Source organism: Sus scrofa, chromosome 5 (assembly GCF_000003025.6).
Source record: "Sus scrofa isolate TJ Tabasco breed Duroc chromosome 5, Sscrofa11.1, whole genome shotgun sequence".
Classification (NCBI taxonomy): Eukaryota; Metazoa; Chordata; class Mammalia; order Artiodactyla; family Suidae; genus Sus; species Sus scrofa.
The window spans coordinates 74,638,956-74,657,761 of record NC_010447.5 but is presented as its reverse complement, the minus strand read 5'-3'; the positions used below and the strand labels follow the sequence as shown (position 1 = coordinate 74,657,761).

The 18,806-nt window shown below is 35.9% G+C and overlaps 1 protein-coding gene across 4 annotated transcripts in view; it reads left to right on the top strand.

Moving 5' to 3' along the window:
* ADAMTS20 (ADAM metallopeptidase with thrombospondin type 1 motif 20) overlaps positions 1-18,806 on the top strand; it is a 170,606-nt gene that overhangs the window by 14,942 nt on the left and 136,858 nt on the right. For all 4 annotated transcript variants that reach the window (XM_021090846.1, XM_021090843.1, NM_001257275.1 and 1 more), the window contains 1 exon segment: positions 6,901-7,063. In XM_021090846.1, coding sequence (XP_020946505.1) covers positions 6,901-7,063 — 163 coding nt within the window.

The following is an 18,806-nucleotide window of genomic DNA, read 5'->3' as shown; positions in this document are numbered from 1 at the left end:
AGTGTACTAGAAAACTGTGCAAGAAATAGATGGATTCTTTATACACAGCTTTTCTGTTTTATAGACTAGGATATCAGTATATCCGATGGAATTTCCTTCATTTTTAAGCCTTTTAAAAATGTGTAATCTTGGGGAGTTCCCGTTGTGGCTCAGTGGTAGCAAACCTGACTGGTATCCGTGAGGATGTGGGTTCGATCCCTGGCCTTGCTTAGTGGGTTAAGGATCCGGTGTTGCCATGAGCTGTGGCATAGGTCACAGATGTGGCTTGGATCTGGCATTGCTGTGGCTGTGATGTAGGTTGGAGGCTACAGCTCTGATTCGATCCCTAGCCTGGAAACCTCCATATGCTCCAGGTGCGGCCCTAAAAAGACAAAAAAAAAAAGAGAAAAAAGTATAATCCTGGAGTTCCTGCTGTGACACAGTGGGTTAAGTATCCAGCATTGGCTCTGTGGTGGCATGTGTTAGATCCCTGGCCCAGTGTAGTGGGTTAAGGATCTGGCGGTTCTGCAACTGTTATGTAGGTTGCAGCTCTGGCTCAAGTTTGATCCTTGGCCAGGGAACTCCCATATGCTTCCGGAGCAGCAAAAAAAAAAAAAAAAAAAAAAAAAAAAAAAAGTAATTGTAATATATTAGCACATTATGTAATTAAGAATGCCTAAACATTTTATTTTTCATCATTGAAAGGAAACAAAAATTCATGTAACTATATCTCAGACAAGTCCCTAAACTACCATAACTTAAGAATATTAGAGAAAAAAGATAAAGAATTACTCAAGGGTATATGGGGGAAAAAATCAGGTATTCTATTATGTTACAAAAATGTTTGTTTCTACAGATATGTCTTAAGTGCCTGCTGTATCTCAGGTAACGTCTTAGATTTTGGAACTATGAAAATAGTGATGGCCTTTCGGGAGATGTCGATGTGGTAATAATTGCGAATGTAAAGAGGAATTTATGACTAGCATTGCCATAATCATTTAAAATGGCTTTAAGTGATTACAGTTAAAATAGTGATTTAAATGTGCTATTTGCATAAATTTAAAGCTACGCTTTCAAAGTTATTGTCCCTAAATAATTTAAAGAGGATTATAATTAAGACATGGAAATGAAGCCTCATTTACTAAAATGGTGCTTCTCATAGTGTTCCTAATTCGGTCATTCATTTCTGATTGGTTCTTCACAGACATTTTCTATGTGGAAAATTGCCAAGTTTCGCATGAAGATAAGTCTGTATCTGTGTATTCAGAGGCGTGATGAGTGCTTTTCAGGGTCAAGCATAAGGAGTGCAGCCCGCCGCTGCCTGTGCAGCTTAGCCTGGCCGTCTGCTGCATGTCCCCTCCTTGGCAAAGCTTCAGCCTCACTGTTCTCTGTCACTTGAACCTGCCAAGCTTTTCCCTGTCACTGGGCCTTTCAGTCACTGCTCTTCTGTTTGCAGTTTTCCATGGCTACCTCCTCACTATTCTAGCCTCAGCCTAGAGTGTCTCCCCAGCTCACCCTCTGCGATTCTCTGTCTCCCTGCCCTACTTTATTTTCTCTCTTTCTTTCTTTTTCTTGATTGCACCTGTTATTTCCAGACCTAGTACATTTTTACTGTCCATCTTTACCCCTGTAAGTATGAATTCTTTGAAGGCAAAGATGTTATCACGGTCATCTATTTATCTCTAGCCCCCAGAACTGTGCCTGGTACCTAGGTGCTCCTTAAATATTAGTCACCTGTTTTGGAGGGTTTATCAAAATTGGCGTATGATCGCTAGTACAGCACATTGGGTTAAGGCATGAATTGTGGAGCCAGGCCAACTGGGTTCATATCTTGGTCCTGTCACTTACTAGGTGTGAGACTTGGACAAAGTACTTAACCTCTTTGTTTCTCCTTTGTCTAACCTGTAAAGTGGGGGTAATAAAAACTTACCTCAGAGTAATTGGTTGAAATAAATTATAAACATATGTGAATGAGGTCTGCTGTATACATTGGAGTTATCTATTACTATTATAAATGCTTGCCTTTGCTGATTCAGCCTCACCAAGGTAGAGAAACAGATCTGTCTGTAAAAGCTGACTGTTTGAAGAATTCTTTCTGCTCTCTTGACTATCAGTAGGTACACATTCTGTTTCTTTCATTTCTTACTGGATAAAGCATCCCTTGCTGTCTTAGCAGCTGCATAAAAGTATTCTTTAATCTTCTGAGGTGATTGCTTTGACTCTCGTTCTTTCTCCCACTTCTCTTCAACCTGTTGATAATTCACCCACAGAGCCCTTCTCAGAGTGTTTTCAAGTGCTGAAGATAAGATGCAAAATAAATTAGTTATAGTGAAATATAGTTATCAAGATATTAAATATAGCCATGTAAAATTTTACCTGCTAACACATTAAATAAGATCTAATAGCAGATCTGGAGTTCCTCCTCTGGCGCAGCGGGATTAATGATGTCTCTGCAGCGCCGGGATGCAGGTTTGATGCTGGCTGTGCACAGTGGATAGGTTAAAGGATCCAGCATTGCCATGGCTTCTGCATAGGTTGCATCTGAACCCTGGACGGGGAGCTCCATATGCCACAGGGTGGCCAAAAGATAAACAACACAAAACAAAATTAAAAAAGATCTAATGGCAGATCTAATAGCAGTCTTAGTATTATTGAGCATAAACAGAATTTTGAGATTTGAAACATCTTCCTGTGATTAAAATATCTGCTCTCCACTGGCAACGTCACTGGGCTTTTTTGCCTACATTCACAGTTGAAGGAAAAAAAAAATAGTAGTGTATTATAGATCCTGTTTTCCTGTTTTATATTTTGGTATAGTAATTGTATTGGAGGTCTTTCCATATCACTACATAAAATGTTTATTCTAAATTTCAGTTACACGTTAATGGCAATAAAGATACCTTTTTTTCCTCTCATCTGCTTAGGGTTTCTCCTGATTATAACATTCCTATATTCAAGGGTTCATATTCTATCTCTAACCTGTGTGTCTGGATTTGTCCTACTTCTGCTCAACATAAACTGAGTTTATAAAGAGTAGGAAATAATTGCTTTCATGGTTTAACAGATATATACGGTGCACCATGCCTGCTATGTGTCAGGTACATTAGGCAATGGAAATTCAGAGCTAGGTCTCTGTCAGATTCTTAATCCACTGAGCAAGGCCAGGGATTAAACCTGCATCATCACAGACACTATGTTGGGTTCTTAACTCTTTTAGCCACAATGGGAAATCCTGTTTATTCTTTTTTGCCTAAGACCACAGATATACCATCTTATGGCTGTACCACAGTTCATGTGAATATACTCTATCAATGGGTTTTTGAATTGGTTCTAATATTTTGCTATTAAAAACAGTACTATAGTTAATAACTATAATTACATTATCTCAACACTCGTGGAAATGTATAGAATCTGTAGGATAAATTTTCAAAAGGGGAATTTTTGTGTTAAAGGGCAATCACATTTGTAATTCCAATAGATAATTGCTAAATACTCTGCATTGTGACTGCACCAGTTAACATTTTCAACAGCAGTGTAGGAGAGTGCTTGCTTTTCCACAGACATGTTTGAAGTCTGTTATAAAACAGATAAGTCTGTTATTTTCTAGTGCTGCTACAGCTTTATTTAGAAAGTTTATATCATTGATCCTTTGGAGTTTATTCTGTGTGGAATGTATCCAAATTATTTTGTCCAGATGTCTACCCACATGTTGAAGTCTCTCAATTAAATATTCTTTCGTCATTGATTTGAGATGAGGTCTATACACTAACATGAAGTCCTGTGATTTAGGATATATTACATGTCTTTTTATTTAGTTCATTGGTCCGTTGGTCTCTCTTCTTTTGCCAGCATTGGAGTACTTAATGTGGCTTTATAATATTTTAATATCTTGTAGTTCTAGCCTCACTTCACTGTTTTCTTATCATTATCTTGGTTATTTTTATTTTTCTGTGTCTACTTCAAAAGCAGCTTGCATGTTAAAAAAAATCTCATAATATTTTTAAAAATTGAAATCTTGTTAAATGAGGAACATGGCAAGTGGTATTATCTGTTTTAGATCTCTTCCATGGTTCTCTAGGAGGGCTTTGGCATTTTACTGGGATATTACAAATTTGTTTTATTCCTGGGCATTTCCCCTTTTTACTTGTAAATCAGGTTGCTTCTTCCATAATATCTTCTAATTGTTTTTCATACATATGAACATAGTCGAAGCCTGTGTATTTTCTCACTGAATTCACTTAGTTTTTATAGTTGTTTTTCAGTTAGTTCTTATTTATTAAGAGGTCTACTGATATCACCTATGAAGGTGACATTTTTTTAATCTCTTCCTTTCCAATTTTTTATGTTTCTAATCTTTTATCTAGTTCTGTTATCTAGTACAGGTGATACTGGGCATCATTGTATTCCTAATCAAAGTGGGATTGCCTTTCATATATCTTTGCTATGCGTGATGCTGTCTTTAGGCTGTGATAGTTTGTCTTATTAAGGGAGTATCTATTTATATTTTATTAATGTTTTAAAAAATCAAAAATGTTTGTTGAATTTTCTCAACATGTGATATTGTGTCAATTTCTGCTGTACAATGTAATAACCCAGTCATACACAGTCATGCACATATATATATATACATTCTTCTTCTCATATTTTCTTCCATCATGGTCTCTCCCAAAAGACTGGCTAAAGTTTTCTGTTATATACTCTAATATATTCTATATACTCTAATATAATATACTCTATATACTCTAATATATATATATACTCTAATATACTCTATTCTAATAAAAAATAAATAAACAACCTAAAAGGCATGTGATTTTATTCCTGTGTGTGTGATTACAATGAATTGAGATTCCCCATATTGAACTGTACTTACACTCTTATGAAAAACTCTACCAGTCATGTATTTTCACGTTTGTTAATACAATTTAGGACTTTTAGCTTGATATTCATAGTTGAGTTTGTCCTGTCTTTGTTTTGTTTTAATGCTTTCTTCACCAGGTTTTGCTATACATTGACACTAGCTTCATAAAATTAACTTGGATTTTCCCCCCATGTTTTGGAACAGCTCAAGTAAAAGTGGGATTATCTGCTCTTTCAAGGTTTGGTGGAATTCCTCTGTGAAATCATCAAGGCAAGGAGTTTTTGTGATGTAACTGTGACATCTTTTTCTATTGTTATGTAGAAAAAGGGTCTCTTTGGACTTTTACCCTTTGTGGAATCATTTTGGTAAATAATATTTTCCTAAAAAATTACCTCTATTGTAAATTCCCCCTCTTACTGTCTATTTTTGTGCTTTCCTAGGGCATTGGCATCGTGTAATCTTTCTTTTCCAACTGCCGTGCCATGATTTTCACCATAATTCAGGGTTTGTTACCCCTTTTCTGGCTCTAAGCCTCTGTCTTATAGCTACCAGTACTTTCTTGCTACCATCTGTAACAAACACACAGTGTCACTAGATTAAATTTTGTATCTTACAGTATTACGCATTCAGAATATGTTATCCAGTATCTACTATGTGGTAGGCATGACAAGCATGTAGAGAAAATTATAGACAAAGCTCCACTCTCATAGACTTATACTTTAGTTGTTGCTATCAACCAGGTAACAAATGTAAATAAAAATCTATCATGTAGTGATAAGACTTACAGTGAAAAGTGATCCTGGATAGTGGGGTAGACATAGGAGTCTGGGTAACATTTTAATAGAAGGTCATGAATGCTGAAACAAGTGATAGAGGGAGCCAGCAGGAAAAAGTGGTTTAGGCAGGTTTTGTAAGTGCAAAGGTCCTGAAGTGGGAGAATACTTGTCATGTTTAGGGAATAGCAAAGGCATCAGGAATGGAGCTCTATAATGAGCCAGGGTGGAGTGGGAGAAGGTGAGGTCAGAACTGTTGGTTGTCTGTGTACTGCATCGGGGGTGGGGGGTGGGGGGTGGAAAGGGGTGATCACTCAGGACACTGTAGACCATTGTAAGGAATTTGGATCTTTCACGGCATGATGTGAAAAATCATAGTACTTTTTTCTTTTTGTTTATTTATTTATTTTGTTTTGAGAGCAACATGATCTAGACCTAAGAAAAATTACTGTGCCTTCTCTGTAGAGACTATATAGAGCTGTAGATTTAGTTCAGGAAGGAGAGAAAGTTTATGTTAGATTATGGGTATTGTGGCAAAAATTCAGAGAGGTGGTTAGATTTCAGTTTATGCCTTGAAGGTTGGGCCATTTGGATTTGCACATGAATTGAATGTGGGATTTGAGAGAGAGCCAATCCTTGGTTTCTCTCTAAGGGTTTTTGGCCTAAGCAATCTGGATAGTATTGTTGCCATTTCCTAAAAGAGGGAGCGTTGAAGAAATAGCAGGCTTGGACTGAAATCATGTTTGGCTCTGGACATGTTAAGATTGAGAATGCTCCTGTTGACCTAAGTGGAGATGTCAAAAAGCAAGTTGCATGTTGGATTCTGGAATTCAGGAGACAGGGCTTTGTGAAAATGCTTCAGTGGCTCTCCATTGCTTATAAATTCTAAATAGCTAGTATTACATTCAGGATCTTTTATCTGAGCCCAACCTTCCCTTTAAGGCTTGTCTCACACCGTTATGTTGTACAAAGACCCAGCCAAAAAGGCTTTCTTACTTCTAGAATGTGCTAGGCTTGTGGCCATTTTATGCCATCGCCTATGGCATTCTTTATTACTGGACTGCATGTCATTTCAGCTCTATGTTTTGGAATACTATCCAGTCTCCCTGACTTTATATGTAAGAGGGAGAAGTGGGCCAGGAAAGGGAACTTTATGTTCAGTCAATGACATCTGGTGACGGAACTTCTGGCTGTCCTGCTTCTGTGTGCTCATTTTAACCCTTGGCACAGTGTGCTTTCTCTACTTAGTGATGGAAGAACATTAATTTTTATTTCCTTTATTTCCAGATGGGAACATTTAAAGCACATGATGGTGAATATTTCTTAGAACCTATCATGAAGGCAGATGGCAGTGAACATGATGAGGATCATAATAAGCCACATCTTATATACAGACAGGAAGTAAAGAGGAACTATTTTCTGCCGTCTCACAAGCCTTGTGAAGTTTCAGGTAAACTATGAAGTAAAATTGCAATACTATTTAAATCCTTTTTAGATTCCAATTTATATATTTTCCTTTAATATGGAGGTATATGATATTTTAAACAAATTTTCTTAACTGTAAATATCTGTTAGAACTTATCTGTAGGCAATTATGTTGTAGAATAAATTTAAATCCAAAATATTCAGTAGAGTATTCAGATAGTTTTCTGAGATGTTTTTTCCTCTCATTGTTTCTAGGGGTTAGGAGTTCTGACCACCTCACACAGTTGATATTCTGTGTATTACTTTATAGTTGGCCCTCCCTATATTCAGTTCTGCATCCATGGATTCAGCCAGCAACAGATCGTATAGTAGTGTAGTACAAATTTAGTTAAAAATAATAATAATAATAAGTGCACCATGTAATTCTAACCTGTGTTGTTCACTGTATAGGAGACACATAGCAGAGAATTGGAAACATTTTACTTTAATCTGTCAGTCACAGTAGTATGATTTTTCTCAGCAGGATTTTAGATAATTAAAAAAACTGAACCTATACGTTCCCTGGTGGCTCAGGGGATTAAGGATCTGGCACAGTCACTGTGGTAGCTCTGGTCACTGCTGTGGTGCAGCTTCAGTCCCTGGCCTGAGAATGTCCACATGTCACAGGCACTGCCAAAACCAAGCAAACAAACAACCTGAACCTAAGTGATAAGAACACGTTGCTCAATTTTGCATGTTTTAAAGTTTATATATAGGAAACATACTGCAGAGAGTTTTCTGGGACGTTTTTGCTCACATTGTTTCTGAGGTTCATCCATGTTGGTGAGAAAATTTCATTATCATTGCTGAGTATATTATATCACAATTCACATACCCATTTTCCTGTCCATGAGATTTTGGGTTAGTTGCAATTTTTCACTATTATCAACAATGCCGCTGTGAAAATTGTGTCCTCATCTCTTTTGTTTGAGTTTCTCTGGAGTATACACATAGATACCAGAGAGTTCCACCTTTGTTTTGAAAAGTGGTTTTATCAGTTTATACTTACTCCAGCAATATATATGAGAAGTATTTTTTCCTCTAAAATTCAGACTACTCAAGATTTATCATAAATTAGGATCCAGGAATTGGTGGATTCCTATAAAGTGTAAGTGTGTTGCTAGTAAAAGATGTGTACCTTGCATAGAAGTTGCATTAAGTGTTGTGTCCATATTTGTTCATGAATCTTCACCGTATCATTTTATGTCACTCCTTGAAGAATGGAGAAAAGCACCTGCAGTGATCATCAAAGTACAAAATCTAGACAAAAGAGTGGGATTAGAAAGGATTTATTTGAGATTGTAGGTGTCCCTAAACTATAGTTCCAAACACAGCAATGCCATCTGTTTGGGGATCTAATGATATGTAGGCCTTTGAAGGTTTTCCCTGGGAATGCACTTCTTAACCTTTGCTATTATAAGAGTGCCATTTTGGAGTGGTTCTCACTGTGTCTAAGGCCGTGTTTTAAATCTATTGACATAATAGATGCCTTTCTTATGCTTTTAATATGAACATAAGGGTTTCATTTTTATGGCTTCAAAGAAAACACAAATGGGTACAGCTCCATAATAGAATTCTACAGAAGGCAGCTTATGCTTGTTCTGATCTACCATTCAAGAGCAGCTTGTTTAATGAATTGTTTAGCTTCTTAAGAAGAAAGCCACCAAGTAGACACTCTGAATGCGTAAATGTTTCACATAATGATATGCAGGGTTTTGCATTCACAATCTGTGTTCATTATCAGAAAGAGAATGGTTCCAAAAAAGCCAGACCCTTTTGTTGAAAAAAAAAAAAAACCAAAAAACTTATACTCAATTAGATTTATTATCAAAACTACAAATAACAAGCAGATAGAAAGGAATGGGATTTACTTCTCTTTTAACCACATATTTTCTCATTTATTTATTTAAAATATTCAAAGTAGTATCATTCTTTTCCATCCTTAAATTACCTACATTTTTAGGTGTAATTAACATACATATTTTAATCACTAAAAAGGTAATCAATTAATAGCCTAAGCAATTAGCCTCTAATCATCATCTTGTTAGTAAAAATGGAGAGTTGTATATGTAATTAGTAAAATGTTATCAAAGGCTTTTTTTCCCCTCCTTCCCCAGTTCATACATTGTTGTTCAGAAATACTTGCAGATTTTATATATTTTAAAGGTGAACCTTCTTCATTCAGGAGGGTCCTTCAGATAGGTAGGTCTAAAGATTTAGCACATGAACCAAAAGGATGAACTGGAAACTGAAAAGTCATCCCCCCATATTTTCTATTGATTTTAATTCATTATGGCCCCAAAAATATTGTAACTCATAGTGGCTTCAGCCTTGATGAATTAGATTAAGTTGTTTTTAAGGTCAGATTTTACCATGTGCCTTGGGGCCGTATGAATTATATTTGCTGGTCAAACCCAGCCACTGTGAATGCCAGATTCCCTGGTACCTTTGTCAGACACAGTATAAGCAAAATCCAGTGGAAATGACAAAAAAAAAAAAAAAAAACTCATAAAAACCTCTGACATGAACAACCACATATACCACCACACATGAACAAAATTAAAACCCGAGAGGGAGGGAAGCCCTGAAAAAGATGGACAGGAAGGAGAAAAAGCTCTGCATCCTGTTAAGTGTAGTTCTGCCGTGGCTTATCCTTCAAGTGGATCTGAACTGGTCTCTGTTCCCCAGGGAACCCCATGAGCCTTGCTTTCTCTCTCCCATCACCTCTCTGTCCCTCTCTTCTTGGTGTCCTTCTCAGCTCAGGGTAGGAGCACAGAACATTTGTAGAGCAATGAAATGGAGGATTTGACGTGAGTGAAAAGGCAGTGTCTTTCAATGGGTTTTAGATAATATTGGCCAGCTTTTAAATTTCTGTGCTTTTCTGATTTTTTTCTAAATTTAGTCATTCTTACAGTACAGTCCCTAAGGTGTATAAAGGAGGGAACTGGGTGAGATTTCCATCTTTCCATTCAGCTTCTCAAAGCCCGGTGGATGGAAAAGAACACAAAAACAGGAAAACTGTAAAACTGAACCAAGGCTGCCCTACCTGTGTTAGGAGCAATATGGTAGGCAGATCCAGGGGCTGAGTGACAAAAACTGCACTAGGTTTCTCCAAGGATGTGCTGTTTAAACCATTTAGTCTCGGCTGTGGAATATTTCCTGGTATTTTATTTTTTTAAAAAAGGAAGATGGGCTTATATTAAAACATCCACGAGATTTGTTTTATTGAAGTATGGTAAGGTGATAGACATGGAGATAACGGCTTTTGAAAGAAGAGTTCATTACAATCCCCACGAGGAGACACGCCCCCCAGGACCACATGGAGAAACAGTCAGGTTGGTCAGAGGCAGAAGGAGTGAGGGGAAAGCAAGGGCAAAGGCTTTATTTCTACAGCAGTGGGAACAGAGGGAGAGGGGCTGTCCTCTGTTGGGCAGGACGTGAAACACAGGTCTTAGGGTTTCTGTCTAAATCAAGCATATGCTATAATGCAAACTTAACAAGTGTTACTTTTTAAAGTCCTACTCAATCAACTAGAAAAGACTGATTTATGTTTGAACAACCAATTATTTGCCTCAGACCCACAGGTTTTTCTTTTTTGCTTTATTTGTTGATCAGTATTCTAAAATGCATGAAAGTAACTGTTTTCTTAAGTGGGTGTTCTTCAGTCTTATTGTTCTAGTAATGTTCTTAAGTTAAACTTCATCCCAAACCAGAGAGAAATCCTGAACTGTGAAATTTTACCAATTAAGATTTTGAGACTGTGCATGCTATGGAATAGAATGTATATATTTTTATATATGGCTATATGTCTGTATATGGCTATATACTCTTCAAAGCACTCTTCAAAGCACTCTTCACAGTTGTATGTCACTAATCTTGGACTAATTCTGAGCTATAATCATCCTCAACTTACATGCTTTCTATGAGGGCAAAACCTAGTGTTGCCATGACAGTTTTTTGTTTTACTCATATAAGGTTATTTTATTAGCTGATCTATTTTGCCAGTTATGTGCTCTCCTTCTCATAATAGTGGCATGAACATGTGTTTAATAATGTATTCCACAGAGTAGAATCAATCTGCCACATATTATACTTATTTTGTGTTGTCATTATTATTATGCCTGTGGCAGTTCCCAGAGCTTGGAACTTCTATTTTGTCTGTGAAGTCTTATATTATCTAGTTATACTTCTAGGGAGGTTAGCAATTCCCACATTGGATGAATTATGTGAAATGGGCAAATGAGGGAGGGAACCAACATGCTAGGAACCAGAGGGTGTGTTTATCCAGCCTGACAGGTGTATTTTGAAAATGTATATCATAGAAGGGGACCTCTATATTTTAACTGTGGTCACAGCAGTTCTTTCCAGAAAGGTTTATCTGAAGAATGTCTACCCTTAAGAATTTAACCGTTTTAAAAAATCTTCCTTTCTTGGAGTTCCCATTGTGGCTCAGTGGTTAACGAATCCAACTAGAAACCATGAGGTTGCAGGTTCAATCCCTGGCCTTGCTCAGTAGGTTAAGGATCCGGCATTGTGGTGAGCTGTGGTGTAGGTCGCAGATGTGACTTGGTGTAGGCTGGCGGCTACAGCTCTGATTAGACCCCTAGCCTGGGAACCTCCATATGCCGTGGCCCTAGAAAAAAACAAAACAAAAAAATTTTTCCTTTCTTTGTATTTGGATTGCATATTTCATAACTATACCATTAAACTGGGTAACGTTGTGTTTGTCAAATTCATGATTCCTTCTAGTTGTGAAGCATTGTATTTTCTTGATATTTTCTCTGTATCAGCTTGGGAATGAACTGGGAGAATTGTGAGTCTTGAGGTATATGAGAAATTATCAGTTACAACTGCTATTTGAAGAGTAAGCTATCAAGTGTCTTGAATATGAGTGTTAAACAAGCTCTCATATTTCTGTTAAGATTTGATTGCCTCTCACTGTAAAATTAGAGTTTTAGAACTGGTTATTGGATTTTGCAAAGTAGAGATGATTGGAGCCCTTAAATGTTGTGCTTGCTGATTGGAATGGAATAAAACTCATAAAACTAAGGTGTTATGAAGAAGACTTAGATGAACTGTCTTTAGGCTTTCCTTGTTAAAAACTAATCCTGTCGATGGTAAAAAAAAACTTCATAAAAAAGGTGATATAGTAAACTTTGGAATACAGCATAAATAAACTATTTCCTTGAATTAAGAGCTCAATCTGTCAGTTTCAAACTTTGATTTATTCCTTTTGTCAAAATCAAAAAATAATGGATTTAATAAAAGTATTAAAAGCAGTGTAATTTTATTTCATGTAAAAGTTGATTGGGCTACTTCACAGGAATTTAAGACACTTAGCATAACATTTATTCTGGAAAGCATCCATATATGTTAATCTGGTTTTGGATATTATTTTTTCTTCCATTGGTTTATTTATCTATCATTGTGCCAATACCAAAAATACACTCAAAATATTAAAATATGCTAAAAATAATCCTAAACATATTAAAGCTCCATTGTAAGTCTTGAAATGTGGTAGAATAAGTCCTTGAATTTATTCAAGATTATGTTGGCTATTTAGAATCAACTTTTTGATTTCTACAAAAGGAAAAAAGAGATTTTTATCAGATTTAATTAGATCAGTAGATCATTTTGGAGCAGTGACATCTTTTTAATATTGTCTCTAAAACATCAGTATGGCATAACCATATATTCTTGCTTAATTTCCCATTTAATATTTTATAGATTTCTTTGTTGAGGTCTTATACATTTGTTTTCTTTTTGGGTATTTGTTCAGTTTTGACTCTGTTATAAATGGCGTAATTTAAAAATTTTTCATATTATTGTGCATATAATGCAGGCAGTTTTTGTATTGATCTTGTAATTAGCAACTGTGTTTGTATAGTCCAATAGTTTATCTGTTCATACTATTGGATTTTGTACATTAGTAGTTATATAAAACAGTTTTGCTTCTTCTTTCCTAGTCTTTCAACATTTTCTTTTCTTGCCTTACTGCACTGGCTAGGATTTCTAGAACAATGTTGAATGGAAATAACAATAATGAAAACCCTTGACTCACAGCCAATTTTAGAAGGAAAGCTCTTGACCTTTTCTGATGTGTACAATGTCTGCTGTAGGTTTTTCTTAGGAAGAAAATTCAATTGTTTTCTGATTAAGGAAGTTCCCCCAAATTCCTACTTTATTAAGAACTTTTTTTTTTTTTTTTCTGCACCCATGGCATGCAGAAGATCTTGGGCCTGGGATTGAGTGCACACCACAGCAGCGACAATGCCAAATCCTTAACCACTAGGCCACTTGGGAACTCAAAAAACTTTTATTATGAATGGATGTTGAATTTTATCAAAACATTTTCTGCTGCATGTAGCAAGGTGAACATATTTTTCTCCCTTTTTTTCAGTTAATTTATTTTCAAATGGGAAATCCACTTTGGGTTTTTATGAGACTGGATTTGGTAATATTTTCTTTAATATTTCTGTATCTGTGTTCATGAATGAATTTGGTTTTAGTTTTTCCCTCATTGCATAGAAAAAAGCAAGGAAGATGAGGACTTATTGAAAAGAATGATTAAAATGATGGACCATGGAATACAAAATAGGCAATAATTTTTTATGCAAAAAATGAAGTAAGAGAGGTAAATAACCCAATAGATTTGTGGAGAGCAATAAATATAAAATTTTCTGTCTAAAGTATTAGGTCAGTAATCAGCCAGGTAGCTCATTGTACAGTATTCTTTTGATCTACCAAAACACACAACTTAATAGCAAATATTTAGTGAAATAAAATTTAATCTTTGACTTTCTACTCTTTAGTCACATGATACTTTCCTCATGAAGAGGATGCAAGAATTATTTGCAGTTAAAATCTGATTCAGAATTGCAGCATTCAAAAATAGCCCTGCATACAGACATTGAGCCATGAGACTGGACTGCTCTCACAAGGAATACAAGTGTAGGAGAAAATTAAACAAGGATGGGCCATGTTCTTGGCTGGTCCCAGCCTGTGTTCCACCCTTTGTCAAGATCATTACTGCTGGAGTGAGAGTTGGGCCAGGCACCACGTCAGTCACATATATACTGTTTCATGTGAAGAACATCTAGACCTTTGGACCTACCCCCAGAAAATTTCTCCCTCGGAAAAGAGCCAGAAAAATGAAGAGAAAAATACTCCCTTTCCATTCTGAAGTTTGCATCTTCTTTTGCACATATTTGAATATACCTAGGTGTTATAGTAACTTTTGGTGTAAGACTGACAAAAACATTCTTTTAGAAAGTGGTGATTTGTTAACTTCTGAGATGTAGCATAAAATATAGTAACAGAATACCTACTTGAAAATAAGAGCTCAACCTATCAAAGATTTCAAAGTTTGACTTTTTTCCCACTTTTGTCAAAACCCAGAAATAGTGGACCTAAGAAACTGAAAAAAGGAGTTCCTATCGTGGCGCAGTGGAAACGAATCCAAACCATGAGGAACCATGAGGTTGCTGGTTCCATCCCTGGCCTTGCTTAGTGGGTTAAGGATCTGGAATTGCCATGAGCCTATGGTGTAGATCGCAGACGTGGCTAGGATCTGGCTTTGCTGTGGCTGTGGTGTAGATCGGCAGATGTAGCTACAATTAGACCCCTAGCCTGGAAATCTCCATATGTTGTGGAGGCGGCCCTAAAAAAAAAAAGTTGAAAAAAGTGATGTGAATAAAAACTGATTTCATAATAAAGATATTAAGTACTATTAAGATATCACATAAAATTTTATTTTTTAACATTTATATTCATTTAGAGACAGTTTTAATTAGACCTCTGAGTTTTCCAGTATTATATTTACTTTATAAATCATTTTTAATATTTCTTATTTTAAAAAACTTTTTAGGCAAATAGTAAAGGTTCAAAGAATATTTCACAATATTTCAATATTTCAATATTCAAATATTCAAAGAATATTTCAATATTTGAATATTCAAATATTTGAATATTGCAAATATTCAAAGAATATTTCTTTCTTTTGTGTCAGCCTATAATACGGCTCAGTATGGCACTGTTTAACACATAATAAGTGTTCCAGGAACTGAGAAAATAATAAACACATCTGCTTTATTAAAAAAAAAAAAGAATTCAATTTTCAGTCAAAACCGTTTTCAGAATTTTATTTTTTTTTTCAGCTACTGAACTATAACTTTTTCAATTTTTATTTTATTTATTTATTTTTTATTTCCTCAGTACATTATTTTTTTTCTACTGTACAGCATGGTGACCCAGTTACACATACATGTATACATTCTTTTTTCTCACATTATCATGCTCCATCATAAGTGACTAGACATAGTTTCCAGTGCTACACAGCAGGATCTTATTGCTAATCCATCAGGAGGAGTAAATATATAAAGAAATAAATTGTTAGAATTCCCTGGTGGCCTAGCAGTTAAGGACTCAGTGTTGTCACTGCCCTGGCTGCAGTTACTGCTGTGGCTTGGGTTTGATTCCTGGCCTGGGAACTTCTTTCTGCTGTGAGTGTGGCAAAAAAGAAAAATTGTAATGACCAGAGAAGGCTTGGAATAAAGAATGAATTAAAATATAAACTTAGATTACATTTTAGATTTTCATGAGTTTATAACTTTATTTTCCAAAAATATTCTAGATATAAATTATAGTTTAACATAATAGGAAATGCTCATCTAAGACTTTTAACAAGTTACCTAGTAAGAATGTGGAAAAATAGTATACCAATATTTGAATTCATAGAGCAAAAAGGACATAATGCTTACATATGCCTACTTTGAGCTAACTTTGCTCTTTGGGAGGTGTTCTAGATGCTTAGTGCTTAAAATTGCCTCAGGGTAGTTCTGATGTGATTCCACATGGGGCAGATTGTCAGATAATGTGGCAAAGCTAGCTCAGTGAGCAACTCATGCAAAATTTGAAAAACAGAGGGAGTTATGTTATTGATTATTAAATAATAGTAAGTGGCTATGGTTTCGGAGTGGATTGCATGAAGGCTTATCTGAAAATAGGAATTTAGAATTAGGAATAAGATTGATAAGGCAGAATTCTGTACTCTTGTCTGTTTTAATAGAGTTACGCAATGTTCTAATTTCAGCAGCCATACATCTTCACAAAAAAACTCACTACAGGGTTAATGTGATATATAGTGTTCATCGTGAATTCTGAACAAACTGATTTTTCTTTGAAGAATGAAATGTTACATTTCATTGACATGTTCAGTTGCTTGGGTATAAATTTAACCCACTGGTAAGATTTTCAAACAGCTTTTCAAGCAGTAATGAATTGGGAGTTTAGAATATCACATTATTGTATATAAAATTGTCCATCTAAATTTTTCTGATATTTGTGTTGGTTGGTTAATCTGTCTTAGTTTCACTTTGCTTAGAATTTCTGGTAAGGGGTAGGATTAGATGTGGAAAGGCACTTCCTAAAATGCCAAGGGCAACACAAGTGTTCTTTTACACCCATCAAGTGTAGAGGGTAGGATGCCAAAAACTGTAAAGAGACAACCAGTGAGTATCCCCTTCCACTAAGAAAAAATCTCAAAGGTTTTGAATTTATGAATGAATACGTGCTTGTTTTCATCTCTTGATCTGTGCAAGAACCCTTGATTCAGCTTGTTAGAGAAACTGTCTTCTACATCTTTAGAGCAAGCTCCATGGGTTGACTTGTGAATGTAGCAGAAGAAAGGGTATCAACTCTGTACCACTTGACAAGTGCACCCTTTGCCTTGTCAACACACATAGCAGAAGGAACTAGAATTTCTTGCTGGAATGTAGGATTAATGGGAGTCATTTGGGGGTTTTCACTGCCCTCTTATTTTTTTCTCTCAGGGCTACTAGAGTAAAAGGACAGTCCTGGATCTGTTTCAAGTCTATGCAAGGTAGAGCTTGGCTCAACTCTCTGACTCTGTAATGCAGGGAAGACTGGACTCCCCTATTTTCATGAGTATGACTAGCTAGTTCCTCTTTTAATTTTGTAGGAGGCAGCATTTTCTATTATGACCCTGGTTACTAAATTCTTAACATTCTGCATGTATTACCCACATATGACCTTTATAAGAGTCATGTGATGTGAATTCAGATGTAATAATTGATATTGAGGAAATATGAATTCATCCCTTTGTTATGCCACTTATGTAGTTGGTAGCTGTTGCAATTTTTTGTAACCTGTCACGTGTTTCTGTTTTAAAAAGTGCACCATAATAGTAACTGATTCAGGGATGCAGTGAGGACAAATGATGTAATGATTCCTTTGTGTTTCACAGGCAAGTCCAAACTCTTGTGCACATTTGTTATTAGTAAATGGGGTAATTATTACTTTGAAATAAAACACTATATTTTTATTTATGTATATTTTATCAACTACATGCCATAATATGGTGAGAGTGGTTGAGATTTCTTAATATAGATCAATCAGACAGCTGTAGATTTTTATGAGTTTTTATATTATCGAATACTACTGTTTTAAAAAGTACTTTCCTTAATTATTTGTATAAGCTGTGTTAGCATGGGCAGTTTACTTGACCCTCCTGTTTCTTCAGATATAAAGTTGCTTCAGATGTAAAGTGAAGATAATTATACCATACCCACCTTAGAAAGTTATTAAAATAGTAAATAACTTAGGTGAAATGTCCAAGTACCTGGTCCACAGTAAGCACTCATTGACATTATGTTTGCCATTATTGTCGCTACTAGTATTAGTAAGAAAACTCAATAGGGTGACAATATGGAACATATATTAGATCTAGAAAACAGCGAAAATCATGAGAAAATATGACTTAGGTGTCACAACATGCCTGACATAATCAGCCTTTATTTCAAGGTATACTCAATTCCTTAAACTGGGAGTCCTGTTGGCTATTTAACAAGTAGTTTTAAATATTGATGGTCTAGAATAAGCTTCATTTGATTCCATGCCTTTTTTTAAAAAAATGGAAGGTTTATGTGCTGTTGGAGAAGTACAAAATTTGTTTATTTGGTCAAATACAGAGGGTGAGTATCAATTGCAGCCTCAGCACAGAGACCAGAGTGAATATTGTACTTAATATTAGGAAAGTCAAAGGCAGTCTCTCTGTCTCTGAATTGCTGTTGCTGTACAGTACAATTAGTATTATGCCTATGCTGACATTCTGGTCTGAGAAATCTTTTGCCTTGTTCTTCAGTATATTCTCTTTTTCCTTTGCTTTCGGCAGTCTTTTTTTTTTTTTTTTTTTTCCTTTTTCTCATCTCACTTTCAGCTTTCCATCATCCTCACTTTCTTTCTCCTAATACTTTTACCTTCTTTCCGTGAGCAGAACATGTTGCTCAGCTGTGTCCTTAGGCTTTAGGGAGTATATTGCTTGGTGCTAGTGGTGATGACTGTTTAGTGGTGGCTGATGGAGAGGGGCTTGGACTTTTTCTTATAGGCACTGAGGCCCCATGGTAATTTATTGAATAAGGCTGAGATAAAACGGATGTTCCTAAAAATGAATCTTTTGGGATACAAATGAAGAACGAATGGGAGGGAGAAGAGATTAAAGATGGTGGGACCATTTGGGAGATTCTGTGTGTCTTATTTTGCATTTCTGATTCCAAGAGTGTTGCTCAAAGGTGAGAAAGACCCGAGTGAGTTTAGAGATACAATATTGTCGGCAATAGGAGCAATACAAGTGTGTTTTGAAGGAGAAATGGCAAACCTTGGTAACCAGATACAAAGGGTGAGGGAAGAAGAAGAACCGAGTGGTGGTATAC